General features: G+C 34.4%; 3 protein-coding genes across 3 annotated transcripts in view; 2 read left to right on the forward strand and 1 right to left on the reverse strand.

Moving 5' to 3' along the window:
* LOC113229313 (EH domain-containing protein 3) overlaps positions 1–3,505 on the reverse strand; it is a 13,338-nt gene extending 9,833 nt beyond the window's left edge. The window contains exon 1 of the mRNA XM_026462895.1: positions 2,219–3,505. Within this exon, the coding sequence (XP_026318680.1) occupies positions 2,219–3,443 (1,225 nt within the window). The 5' untranslated portion in view covers positions 3,444–3,505. The remainder of the gene's footprint in view (positions 1–2,218) is intronic.
* Positions 3,506–6,207: 2,702 nt separating this feature from the next.
* On the forward strand, positions 6,208–7,940 carry LOC113225513 (E3 ubiquitin-protein ligase MYCBP2-like). The gene is made up of 4 exons (XM_026457837.1): positions 6,208–6,519; positions 6,906–7,140; positions 7,215–7,361; positions 7,638–7,940. The coding sequence occupies exons 1-4, from the start codon at positions 6,428–6,430 to the stop codon at positions 7,938–7,940; spliced, it is 777 nt and encodes a 258-aa protein (XP_026313622.1). The 5' UTR covers positions 6,208–6,427.
* A 78-nt stretch (positions 7,941–8,018) lies between these two features.
* LOC113225523 (E3 ubiquitin-protein ligase MYCBP2) overlaps positions 8,019–14,021 on the forward strand; it is a 98,975-nt gene continuing 92,972 nt past the window's right edge. Inside the window, exons 1-6 of the mRNA XM_026457848.1 lie at positions 8,019–8,318; positions 8,415–8,591; positions 9,572–9,844; positions 10,114–10,248; positions 10,414–10,563; positions 13,171–13,323. Coding sequence (XP_026313633.1) covers positions 8,100–8,318; positions 8,415–8,591; positions 9,572–9,844; positions 10,114–10,248; positions 10,414–10,563; positions 13,171–13,323 — 1,107 coding nt within the window. The 5' untranslated portion in view covers positions 8,019–8,099. The remainder of the gene's footprint in view (positions 8,319–8,414; positions 8,592–9,571; positions 9,845–10,113; positions 10,249–10,413; positions 10,564–13,170; positions 13,324–14,021) is intronic.

Consider the following 14,021-nt stretch of genomic DNA (forward strand, 5'->3'; position numbering starts at 1 on the left):
TATGATTGATTGATACCTGACATTGGTTTAGTCAAATAATTATTATTTTATTTAAGCGCCAGTAAATCTTTTGTATCTACAGTTCATGATCAGACCAGACACAATGACGAAGGTCGCGATGAACAGTACAGGTGCGCTCGAACTACGCCCGAGTAGAAGTCGAGTTCATGTCAGTGATTCACTATGACGCCAGCGTTTATCACATACTATTTTAATTTACCTAGTCGATATCTATACGAAGAAGTATCTACACAGTTTTTAGCATGATTAAATTGTTTGATTTATTAGTCTCGCTTTGGAATTATTAATTAGGAATGACATTTAAACATACCTACAGGGTTTACATGGGTTATGTATGAGACATAAATAATAGTACATTGCATCGATGTTTTCTGCAAGGACGTCACTGGTATAGCAACATACCTAAACTATGAATGTTAAAGTCAATAATTATCCTAAGAGTATTCATAGTTATATTCGTTAAAGTGAATACATACTGAGGAAGGTAGGTATGTAGTGAATGGAGAGCTCATACAATTCAGTTTTGCTAGAGTTTTCGTAATAAGGTAAATTACTTAAAGTAAATTGTCAATAGTGCGTGTAACAACAGATAGACCGAGAACAATAATTATAATCCATAATAATGGACAAGGTAGAGAAACAACAAAATATTAAATTGTACACACATATAAGAATCTGTTAGATAAATACATTAAAACTAATCACACAAGTTATTAGACAACAAAAAGTAGATACAGGTGCTTATAATAACAAAATAATTCCTTCTTAGTGCAGCTTATGTAGCCAACTGCATCAACATGATATGTACATAAATACACATATTTGTAGATATTTGTATCACAATGACAAGCTATGCGAAAACTCTTTTTCATTAGTTACCATACACATTTTGCCATATGGCATTAAACCATAGCATCACTTTGCTATACACTGTACCCCAGTTTTTAAATAAATACATACTGACTAAAATGTCAGGTATACTATTAGATGACGATAATGAAATTACCGAAGAAACTAATGCTTTAAAAGTCTGTTGTGTTTTAGGTTCTTTTTACCAGCAATTAGAATGTACTAGAACAGCAATAGCGACATGGTTGTGTCGACACTGTCGCCGGATCTAAATTGTTAGGTGTTGGCTAACCACTGCCCCCTGTTGACTAACATAAAGATCACTATAGTTAATTGACCTAGGATTTTCATCACAAAGTTTAAGACAATTTTCCTATCCTAATTTGGAAGTATGTTGTTTAACCATAGCTAATAGAAGCAGATAGCAAATTCCACCCAGCTTGATATCGTGGTACAACAATAAGATAAGAGTGCTTATTCAGGTCAATATCTGATGATAACAAAGTTTTAGCTGTTACGCCACTGGGATATCTCAAGTTAGCAAAGGATATAACACATATAACCTTGTGAACAACATGATAAGTGGCACTCCTATCACAAATAGAACAATACGACATACCATCACACTCATACATGTCAGGATAGTGATGTAACGAAATTCGCCATTGCCGCCAAATTTTCAGTTTAAGACAGTTTAGATTCTAAAATATGTTCGCAAGAGCAGAATTAATAATAAATATCATTTAAAACTACTGCAGCTAAGTAATCAATAAATAAGTTGGTTTATGGATATAAAAACAGTTAATCATCATAGAAAAAGAAACAGTTATATATAGCTATAGAAATAAACAAAAACAATTTGATTAATTTATTTGAACCCAAGAATAATATATAATATTTACAATATTATTCACTTATAAATTGTGGTTTTACAGGGAACATTCACAAATAACAAAGACAGAGTTTTCATTACATCACCATCTTCTATCACTCCATCAACACAAATTTATTTTCTTCGGATGTTGATGGCTCATGGAGCTTACACATACTTCCTGTTAAATAGGAGGCCAATTTTCTATTACAATATTGACTTAAAATATTTTATATGGTTGAAATATTATAGAATTGTTTCCTAAACATTCAACATGTTATAATTAAAATAATGTTTGCATTTTCCTTTTCAACATGACAGCTTCAATACAAATCACATCATCAACCCTTGTGAACAGGTCTCCTCTGAGGGAGTACAGATACAAAACCACAGCCTCTGCTTGTGAGGCACTAGCTCAAACCATTAGGTTACCACGGCTTCCAATGTAAAATATAGTTACATGCAAATAAAACTTACCTCTAATCAGTGGTTCGGAGACAATATTGACTTCTTCCTGTGGGATCATGTCCATAAGCCTAGCAATATCTGTAGCTAGCATCTGATCTACAATTTCCAGAAGTTTAGGCTTCAAAGGATGGAACTTAGTGAAGTCATGGTTTGCCAAGTTTTCCTGCATCTTTTTAATATCAGGGAAATCACCTGGAGAAATTTGTTGTTCTCTTTGAATTCGGTCATATACTTGGCCCAGATTCTTAATCAATTCTTTTTTCTTTCCATCTTTTCCAAACATGGAAGGCATTTCTTTCCTCAACTCGCTGACAATGTATGCATGTACCTTTGCAAGACGTGCTCTCTTAATTAAATCATTTAATTTACGCAGAGCAGCATTTCTTGGGAGTGACTGCATGTCCCTGAAGAGATCCTGTTCTTCATCTTCAAAGAGGCGTCTATTTACATCATACCGTAATGGTTGATCCCAGAAAGATCCAATGTAGACTCTGGCAACTTCAGGAGTTTGTAACACTTTTCCCAGAGACCACATGAGCGCTCCATAGACGCGCATCAGCTGTTGATGGTCAATCATATCAGCTTTGTTTAGAACTATACGAATCTTGTCATCATGCCCTCTCAAAGCTTCTATACTGCGTCTGAACTCATCTGATATGTCTAATTTGTGAGCATCAAACAAGAGTATGATGCGATCAACACGCTCCGCAAACCATTCCAAGACTCCAGTAAAATCATAACCGCGATCCACGCGCTGCTTCTCACCTGAGAGTATACCAGGTGTGTCTACAATAGATATTCCACGAAGCACAGGCGAGTTGACGGTAGAACATTGAAATCTATTCAGAAAGGCGTTACCAAACTTGCTGAGTGGACGGAATTGTTTTTTGGGATCGACAACTAGTGCGTTACCAGGGATTACACTCTCTTTTTCGTCGAACATTACAGCAATGAAACGATCTGTTGTCGGCTCTGGCCCGATTCTAATCCCCGGGAAATCACGCTCCAATAGATATTTTATAAAGGTCGTTTTTCCAGTAGAGTACTGACCAACCAGTAATATCATTGGCTTAGCATCGAAGTCTGGGTCTTCTAGTTGTGGTGAATGAAAATCATGAAACTGATAGTGCAATTCGAGTGGCAAAAGTTTAGTTTTGTAAATCCTCTTAAGACCTTCCACAACATTCTCGATACTTTCAGTTTTCTCGCCTTCCTTTTTTAGCCAACTGAACATGATGGTGTTTGTACTTTCCAAATATATAATACTTATGGGTGATAGTCACTCACTACTCCACTTTAAGGACTTCTCTAACAAATTCAGTAAGACCACTTGTGAACATCCTCCTACCCAAAAATGAAATGAGTGACGTGTGACGAAGTGTGACAGTAGGAATGCCCAGCAACAACCTATTCTCGATTTAAGTGTGCCGACAATCGATCGATTGCAACAAGTTACTTGCGTTGAAGCAAACAATAAATTGCTCCCTGTTGAATATGGCTAAATTCTAGCAAAGTTATATAATACGCCTTAGTGCAAAGGCACCTAAAGGTACTCCTTTATTAACGAACGATTGGTTATTACAAATGTCCTATCTTATTAAACATAGATACAATAATAATTAATTTTACAGCCTATTAACGCATTTTACATATTAACTGGCTTATAATTTACTAGCGGTATTCATGTGATGGTAATCATATTTATCATAGTATTGTAAAATATTGATTTACTGATTATGATCAGACATTATTATAATGGCATGGATTGTATAGCTCGCTTATCTCTACAGCCCGAGTACTACATATAAGCAGGCTTATTGTGCAACTCCAAACAAATACATCGAACAAACTGCTGAAATAATATATATATATATACATATAATAATATCAGAGAAAAGGATGCATGAAATATGATACATGGGTAGTTAGAAGAATACGTGAAAATAGTAGTTACTAGAGGATAGGATTATTATCATAGAAAGAAAAAAACGATCAAATCGGAAACAAGGAAAAAAAAAACTGTTTTTAGTTCCTATACATCATTGACGTCATACACTACGTCATTGCTATACATTATTTTATAGCGCACTCTCGCCGCACAATGACAACTACTGGAAAAACGGTACGTGTAACAATAACGTAAAGTAACGATTTTGTTAGTTTCATATTATTGGTAAACACTAGGGTCGTATGTTTATTGATTTTTTGACGTTAGTGCAAAGTTTAGAATTTGTCTGATTGCCGAAATTGAATTTATTCTTTAATCGATAAGTTTTATTATGTGAAAACAGACAAATATGTTATGGGACGCATTACAGGTATTTTCAAGCATATGTTGAAGTTTTTTTGTTCTTTATTTTCGGCGTATTTTCATAGACATGTGCACTGTAGACTTACTAGTACTTCTGAGTTCAAAAATCACTAAGGTAATAACTATTTAAATTTGTTATTTTCCTGGCGATTTGTTAAGCTTTTAAGGAGCTAATTTATATTGACTTCTACATTTTCTATAATAATGCTGTGCGTGTTGTGCTGCTATTTACTTGTGACTTTTGAGGCCATTGAACTATTGAATTACACTTTTTTGATTTCCAATTTATACCAAAGCTTATTTAAAATATGCTTGACTAAACATTATTTCGTACAACCTTATGATGTATCTTGTATTGAAGAAAATTTCCCAACAATGGAAGGTTTCAGATACATAATGTCAGACAGTCGGACAACAAATTCTTAAAAGAAATTAATATTATGTGGCTGTACCTTTGCCAGTGATGCCAATTTGCGACAATGTCTAGGAACAATCTGGTATTTTTGAAACTTTTTCCTGTCACAAGTCCTAAAGTCACATGGTGCAACATGCAGCTGTATTTTCATTCATCATTTTTAAAAAGCTTTATATTCATAAAAATATTGATGCAAAGATGAAACAATAATTCCTTTAATAAGACTGGAAATATATCATTTTAGGAAAAACATGATATTCCATAAAATAAATATTCCACTTTCGCCATTGTTTTACCAAAATCTTTGTTTATTTAATTCTAATTTAAATCATTTGGGACACCGTGTGTTTGTCTTTAGGAGGCGTGATGAGTTACGAACATGCTGAACTCTGTATGTTTTGTGATAATATTTGCTTTGACTATACCTATGTTTACTAATTTTCTTCTATAGCAAAATCCTAACTGTAACTTGATTTGTGTTTCAATACATTTCAACAGACAGGGTTAAGGGACTGTACAAAAAGAATCACTTTCACAATGCTAATTCAAACCTTACAGCCGTGGAGTAAGGTTAATTATAATTAAGTGTCTCTTCTCAAAACCCTAACTATTCTGCGCTTATGTGTACCTTAACAGCATTAGGACATTTAAATTGATAAATTAACTTTGATCTGTACCTAAAACTGTAACACTACAAATACTTTATTTAACGTTGTGAGATCGACCTAAAGCAAAAATTGATTGTTACGACTGTGTCTTTCTATTACTATGCTGTGCTGGATAGCATTTGCTAATTGGGCACTTTTTTCTCCAAGCCTTTTTTTTTATTAAATAGTAATTCTGGAGTATTAAGATTGTTTTCAGGACTAAGATCTCTATATAAGTGAAATAATACAAATGGGTCATAAGTTTTAACTCCTTACTTTGTTTATTTGAATTTCTTAAGTTATTTATTTAATTTGGCTTTTACAATATTATGTGACCATGCTAAAGCTACGAAAATGCCAAGTGAATGAGTTTTTCTTTCTTATGAACACAAATTAAAAGGACTCGGTTTAAACAAGATGCTATAAAATAATCTTTAATACACGTATTTTATAAAAATGTCGCACAATAATGTTCACAGAGAAGTATGCTTTTGCGAATTTCTATTTACAATAATGGTGTAAAAATTGTAGTCATTATCTTAGTGAGCTATTTACGAGAATGTTGTAGAAATGCAGGTTGGGTGATCCTAATGCTTAGATTACCGTATACCTTAGGAAGTGAGTGGGTATTATCTAATGTTACGAAAAGTAGGAGTGCCATCAGATGGAGGATTCACAAGTGGAAATTTCATCACTGTTTTGCAAAGCCCAGTCTATAGTTTCTTTTGTTAGGAAATCATTGTATTCGGAGCCTTTAATTAACAGTTTACAATAGCTGTTCTGAATATTCTGTTATTGTTGCAAATATTGAACTAATTTTCAGAAATAAGCTGAAACCACCTATTATGGCATTAAGTATGCAGGTGCCTGAGCTAAGATGTATGGAGGTGGAGAATTACAAGAGATTTTTTCGTGCCTTGTGCTGGAGTGGCACTAGGTAAAGTTAATTTAATTTTGTAAGCCACAAAATCTTTTTTTTTCCTTTTTTTTATGTTATAATCGTGTTTCGTGATTGTTACATGTATGTGTGCTTTGTTGCTTCTTTTTGGAATAATATGTCTATTTCTAAAAGTGCAATGTGCTTTTTCTTTTTAAAGATTGATGTGTTGCACACTCACACACTTATTACTACATTTAGTATTCACTTATTTTTTAGACCAAGTCATTATTTCCATTATGGGTTACATACTTATAATTTATTATAACATTTGTGATGTGGTTTTTATTGGAGGACTGTGAGCATTATAAATAAAAATTTGGGTCTTTATCAACTTCAACTTTTTTATCTTTTATAGTCTTTAATGCTGTACCATTATTTTCTAGGGCACATAAAAAACTCGGAAAGAAGGACAAAAAAGGGAGACTTAAATCAAATCCCTTAGCAGCTTGTTACGCACCTGCACTATTAGGAAACCCTTCTCAGTTTGCTGTGTATGCATCAGTACGGAGATCTATCCTGTCTAGGTGGAGGCATCTTCGTTTGATGTCTGCTGAACAATCAGACGATAGTGATATTGATGATGATGAAGATTACATACCTTTATCTAAACTGCCCAAAGTATGTATATTTATTAATTTCTTTATGCCTACTCCCATATTACAAAGTTGTAAATGCTTACCATTTAATTTCAGATTACTGGTATTGGACTGTGTACAGTATTCTCCTTGATATCTCAAGCTCGTTGCACAGATGCTCATTTTTGTGAACATGCTCTCAAAGCTTTGCTAGATGTCCTCCAAGGTCATTCACCTGAAGAGTTGGTTCAAGAACCTTCAGAAGTATGTTAATTTATTTCTGTTATTTCCGGGTTTGTTTTTTTAGAAAAATTCTGGCTTAGCCGAGGCTAACACAAGTATTTTATATATTATATTATCTAAATATATTTTATATTAGTTTTCGGGCCTGTTACAATGTTAAAGAAGTATATTAAATATAAAAACCATATTATAACAAATATATTTGTGATGTCATTTATTATATGCTACTACTAATAGTGACAATAACTGTTTTTTCTTTTACTGTTATACTGTAGTTCTTTGTTTTTTTTATTTCAGATAATACAAAACCTTCACGCGATGTTAATTGAAGTAGCTAGCAGTCGTGCTTTTGGACGATCAGATGTTCCAAACAGTCTGACAGCACTCAGCGCTTCTTGTCTTATTTCATTATCGGTAGCTCGGGGCGAAGCAGAATTGATATTGAACGCTGTTACGTCTTTAATAATGTCACCTTCAGCTCTTTCAGATCAATACATTCAGGTAAAATATCAGACAGCCAATTTAACTTTCTGCAAACTTACATTACAAATGACTATTAATTTTGGAAAACTAGGTACAATCATTTGGCAAAATCATTGAAAGTAATTACAAATTTTACGTTTTGTTTTCATCTACACTGAATATTTGCAGATACCATCTAACTTAACAAGTCTTCAAAGAAGCGTTCAATCTGTGATTCTCGGCCCACCATCCCGTAATCAATGGTTAAACTTCGGAGTTCCGCACCAGTCTTTGGTGATGAGTTTCCCTGTCGACCTTCCTGCCCAAGTGATTGCAGGAGCAGGAGAACTCGTCGTCCGTTCGCTGGTGTCCGACGGTTGCTTTCTATACGTTTTCTCTTCTAAAGGCCTGTTGAAAATTGGGTCAGGCTATGGCAGTTCTATTAGGCAACATGTTTATTTGCATAAGCCTGACTTCTTCGCTGGCGATCGTCATGGTTGGCTTGGACATTGCCAGGTGAGATTAAGTTTCCACAAAATTTGTGGTGATGATCTTCTAAACGTAATCTTGTTTCTGTTAGACTTGTAATTATTTTACATTTTCCTTTTTTAGGGAAAGTTGTATTCCAGAATAGGAAGAAAAAAGACTGAAGTTTTTGAAATTGACAAAACCACACTCGAAGTGAAACATGTGATAAAGCTCGATCCTGGATCACCGCCGCCGGTAGACCCGAAATCGGCTGTCTTTTCCGACGGCCAACAATTGGGGCTGATTATGCTAGCAAGTTTTGTAAGTATTATATTAAATCATAGAGGAAATATGACGTACGACTTAAATGTATTATAAACGAACTGCCCTTTTTTAAAATAGGTTTAAATTGTGTAAATGTTAGGCATGGAGTATACAACCAGAAATAGAGACGAATATCATTTAATTTGTTTGAAAACTATTCTGCCAAATCATTACGGTGACAACAGCGCTCCGATTGGCCAGCCCGAATTCAAAACAATTGACAGGTGTCATCAATTGTTTCACTTCCAATCGACCAGTTTAACTTGAGCTTTCCTATATTTGAAAAATTACATATTTAATATTTAATTACTTATGAAATGTGAATCTGTTTGTTTTGTAATTAGATGTTTTGCTGTTTTTCCCACACCACCGAATTGAATTCCATTGTTAGAAACATTATATTTATTACAATAAATATAGAATATTTTTGGAATATATGGATATGTACACGCATGTCATTTGTTGACGCTGTACTATTTCGGCTTTATAATTTTGATTTCGACGCAAACGAGAGTTGATATTTAAAAGTGATATAAGGCCCATTTGCCTGATGAGTTGCCAGGGATGGATGGCCCTTATTTCGTCTCTATTTTTAGTTATATGCTCGATGATGTTAGGTAATATTTCTGTAAGTGAAAACTAAAGAACCTTAAATGCCAAATAGTAATTTTTACTACTTAGCGTTTTAAAGAGATTGAGACTCTTAATTAAGCATTTAAAATCAATTTTAAGGTCAAATAAAATATGATAAACAAACGACTTAATATCTTTTACCGTAGCGTGCATTTTTAGCATTCTAAAACCGTGTTTGTAAAATATCTAAATTCCAAAATTTGAACTTGAGGTACTTTACCTTCACTTACAGATTTAATTATGAAGTTTGTTTATGGGTATATCAGTGCATTTCTCTGTGCTATTTATACCGTCTTTTATGCAGCTGCAACAGGACTAATTAAAATACAAACATTGTCAAACAGGATAACTTAATGATTCGAATGTATGACGTTGAAAACTTATGTGATCGTCCTGAAGGCTCTATGTCGCTGCCGTGCAACAAAGAGCTTAAAGTACATCTTTTGAGGAACCGCACTTTGACATTTGGCAAAGCGCCTTTTGAAGACGGCCTGTCCCGACGGAACACCGACTTAGATGCCCCTATTGCGATGCAACTAGATGATAATGACGATGACCCCCTTGCTGGCATTTGTGCTGGACAGGATTTCGGACTTTTGACAACTACTTCAGGAAAGGTATTAATTGCATTTCAAATTAAATTTATAACATAATTTTAATTTACTTAATATGAACAACATTTAGTGTTTGTTTTGTTTTGAATTGAATGTGTGTGTAGTAAAACGTTGGCTGTTAATTTGAAGCGTTAGGGATGCACGATTTTTTGCTCGAGTGAATCGATTAAAAAATTTCAAGATCGTATATAATTGAATCGATCTTCTTAAAAATCGAATTGTAATGTGCATCCCTACTTTGCGCTAGTTTGCTAATATAACAAGTGTTTCAGGTTTACTACACAGGAAAAGGTACAAGTCTGGGTTATAAAGCTGCGACTCCACACCCAGGTCGATGGACATTGATGAAGGAAACCTTGTTCAATCGAAATGATGCCCCCAGTGGCAAAAAATGCAAGGTCATACAGGTAAGCTTTCAAACAAATAACGCAAAAACTATGTAAATCCATTTGTTTTCGCTAAAATTTACTTTTGATATTTGTTTCCGCTATGACACTTCCGTTGCATTATTAATTCATAATAGGCTCTTCAGGGCTCGCGATAGTTCCTTACGAACGTTCTGTGTGCTGTAGGTAGCAGTGGGTCACGAAGGCGTTCATGCAGTGTTTGTGCTTGATAATGGAACAGCGTTGTTCACCGGCATTGCTCGCCGAGGGGAAGATGGCGACGCTAGCAAACACAGGCGCACACCCAAACCTACTAGGCCTAAAAAAATTTTAAAGGTAATTTACCATTTCTTTGACTAGAAAGTAGTAAAGAGCTCATCGTATGTCTGAAACCCGGTGTACTTCAAGCTTCAAGTTTGTGACATTGTCGATTCGTAGGGAGTCTGACGCTTAGACTATTCCATCCGCTAAGGTTTGACATTATGTATGTCTTGTCACTTTTGAAAGTTCACCTCATTCTCGGGTTATCGCCTTAGGTTTTCATTATAAAGTAACTATTATATTAATGATATAAAAATTTAATCCTTGTGTGTATTTCGTGTAATATATGTATTCATTTTTAATTATTATATTACCTTATATGTATTAATTCTTTAACTCCAATATTAGATACTGTCCTGACATTTTTTCATTTGCTTTTTGGTTATATTTATTTAAACTTTATAGCACACGAAACAGTACAAATGGCGGACTTAATGCCATTAGGCATTCTCTACCAGTCAAGCGGAAAGCTGGGTTCAGTATAATTGACAGGGTTAATTATTCTGAAGGTTTTCTTCCCGTCTGGTTCCCTTACCTTTTACTTTGAAGTTGGCACGAAGTAGTCTAATGCCCCATAGTATAAAAAAATCTTAACCTGATCTATAGTATTTTTACAAAACCGACGCTAAACACTTTATTGTATAACAAAATAAGTTACAAATTGTAGCATAGAATTTAAAACTTTCGTGTACAAAGGCGAGCTTATCTCATTACGGGGCTTTCTTATAACTAACCTTTATAAAGGCACCATTTGCAAAAAGAAACACTTAGTGTAGAGACGTTCTTCTACTACAACTGTCTTAAATGTCGTACAATTTCGTCACGTATAGATTATATAATTGTACTTTATCGAAGTTTGAGTACTTTTGATTCTCTTCTTCTTCTTCTTCTTCTTCATGATCTCATTTTCGACTTAGGCGAGTCTGATGACGAGTCTCCGACATATACCTCTAAAACTGCTCGGCTTCTGTACAAGGGGCATTAAGTCTAATTCTTCTAATTACTTCATAGTAGTACAGGTGGAAATAAGAAAAAACACTTGAGTAAACGTTAAAGTTGAGTAAGTATGTACCTAAGGTACTAGGACCTCAGGTGTTCTTTGGCACCTGAATTGTCGGGAGTGTGTTCGTTAGACTTCTTCTCTTGGAAATTATATCAACTAATTTTTTTTTGTTACATTGGCCTTACGGCGTATTCCCATTATGTCGTGACGACAGATAGTCGTGCAGTTTAGTGTCGTGTCTTGTGCATTTAAATGAAGTTGTTCACATATAGTAAAACACGATTAACTGTAGTTCACGACTTTTTAACGCTACGATGACAGACTGTCGTGATAGTTGGAAGAGCAAGAACGATAGTCGTTTGACGATACATAAAACGTCACGATAAAAATGTGACGACAGGTAGTCGTAGTTTCTAACGATTCTGTCGTGCAAACGACAGGGCGGCTGCCGAGAAACGACAAATTGTCGTCACGGTCTAGTGGGAACAGCTAGACACGACAGTCGTTCAACGATAAAATAAACGTCCACAACACAGTCACGATAGATAGTCGTAATATGAAAACAGGCTAGACGCGACAGTCGTCCAACGATAAATAAAACGTTACGACTTAATGGGAACGTGTCCGAACTCGTATATGACCATAGTTAACAAATAAAAAAGATATGTCCTTTTTAAAGTGAGTCAGTCGCGTGCGCTCGTTGCAATTACGTGCGCTGACCAAATCATTGGACAGACGTGGAAAGTGGAAAGTGTGCTATATTAGCGCCAGTAATTATCTATAAACCTAATTTTTATATTTAAGCCACAATAACACTTTCAATTATAAAAATAAATTGAAAATTGTATTATTTATTTATTTGTCAAAAATGAAGGCTGACACCTTAAAACTAACTTAAATAATAATAGTAGCAACTGAGACCCAATTACAGATCTTCGCAAACTGAAATATAATAAGGAACCAGCATGTACAATTGAACTAACCTATTATTTAAAACGTAACTTATTACGTAAACATAAAAAGACAACCGCAGTTGCAAGCCTCACTATGAGTCAAAGAAATGCACACCCAGTGCTCTCTTTGCCGAAATCACACTCGTATTGAAAATATCCAGATCAAAAGAATTACATAGAATGTTAAAATGATGCGTTACTATTACGCGTAATTGGCACGTTTGCAATGCAACACATAAACTCGTTTTGCATGTAATTAGTACGGGCCGAGAGTAGACCCAAAAGTGAATTATTTTTCAAAGATTTAGAGGGAACTCTCAGTGATATTTGTGATAATAATTCTAGACAGTCAATTGAGCTTAATGCTAATTTTATTCAAAACATTGGGTCACTAATATCACGACGCATTTCATGTGGTAAGAGGTGACACTTCCTACAGAGATTGTAATAATTAGCAGAGTTGTAGCAGTTCTTTATATGTTAGCATAAAAAACGAATATTTTTTTTTTGTACAAGTATTAAGTTTACTTATTAGACATGATATAAAATGAATTTCATAACCAGTGAACATAGTTTAATTTTTTATATTAGTATAATACATATTTGCGCGTATAAAATCGTAGGCACATGTGGTCAATAATAAATACGAATATATTTCATAAACAGGCGGACGGACACTTCGTTGTTAGTGCAGCGTGCAACTACGGGTCAACAGCGCTAGTTACGAGACAAGGTTTATTATTAATGTTCGGAAAAGACACTTTGCATTGCGACCCCTCCGGAGTCGTGACCGGACTGCGTCATGAACGCATTATACAGGTGGGTGTATTTTTATTGGACTACACAGAAATTTGTAGTATTGAGAGTAGTAGAGAAAGATTTACTAGAATGAATCTTGCCACCTTTAGCAAACTACATACAGTAGTGGTAAATTTTGATGTTCGCGTTATTTGATGTACTGATATGTGACAAACCTGCCCGTGATATATTTATCGCAGTCGATAAAGCCACGTAGCCATTATTATTTACGGTAAGATACCGCACTAGTGTCATTCGTGCGTTTGTTTATTTGATAATGAACTATTGTTACACATTTTGAAGAACAAGGATAACGATATGAAATTGCGTATCTATCTTTGTCGTTTAATCATCGCCGCAAAAATTGTAATCCTTTTAATTGCATCGCATATAATTGCATAAACAAGAAATGGCGGGATTTTTTGTTTAATTATTGTTACTTTTTCAGTTTATTAATTATTTGTTACCTGTTTTAAGCTGATGGCTCTGTAGCCAAGAATGCTCAATAAATAAATAATAAAAAACGACAAAAAACTTACAAACTTTTTTAAAATTTGCAAAAGCTACGCACTAACTCTTTGTGAACAATGTCGGTTTATATTAAAATTTTCTAAGAAGTAGTTCGTACAAAATTATAATTACCCTCTCGACATTTTCGCTGAAACATAAGATAGAAAACCCACTAGACAATTTTACTTACATTAGTTATTATTTACGTA

This window comes from Hyposmocoma kahamanoa, unplaced genomic scaffold, assembly GCF_003589595.1.
Source record: "Hyposmocoma kahamanoa isolate Upper Pololo Valley unplaced genomic scaffold, ASM358959v1 100021, whole genome shotgun sequence".
Taxonomy (NCBI): Eukaryota; Metazoa; Arthropoda; class Insecta; order Lepidoptera; family Cosmopterigidae; genus Hyposmocoma; species Hyposmocoma kahamanoa.

Bases quoted from the DNA above. Each gene is read 5' to 3' on its own strand.
- LOC113225513 (XM_026457837.1), top strand. From the start codon at position 6,428: ATGGCATTAAGTATGCAGGTGCCTGAGCTAAGATGTATGGAGGTGGAG. The intron at 6,520-6,905 runs GTAAAGTTAATT...ATTATTTTCTAG, and splicing joins TTGTGCTGGAGTGGCACTAG to GGCACATAAAAAACTCGGAA. The intron at 7,141-7,214 runs GTATGTATATTT...ATTTAATTTCAG, and splicing joins CTTTATCTAAACTGCCCAAA to ATTACTGGTATTGGACTGTG.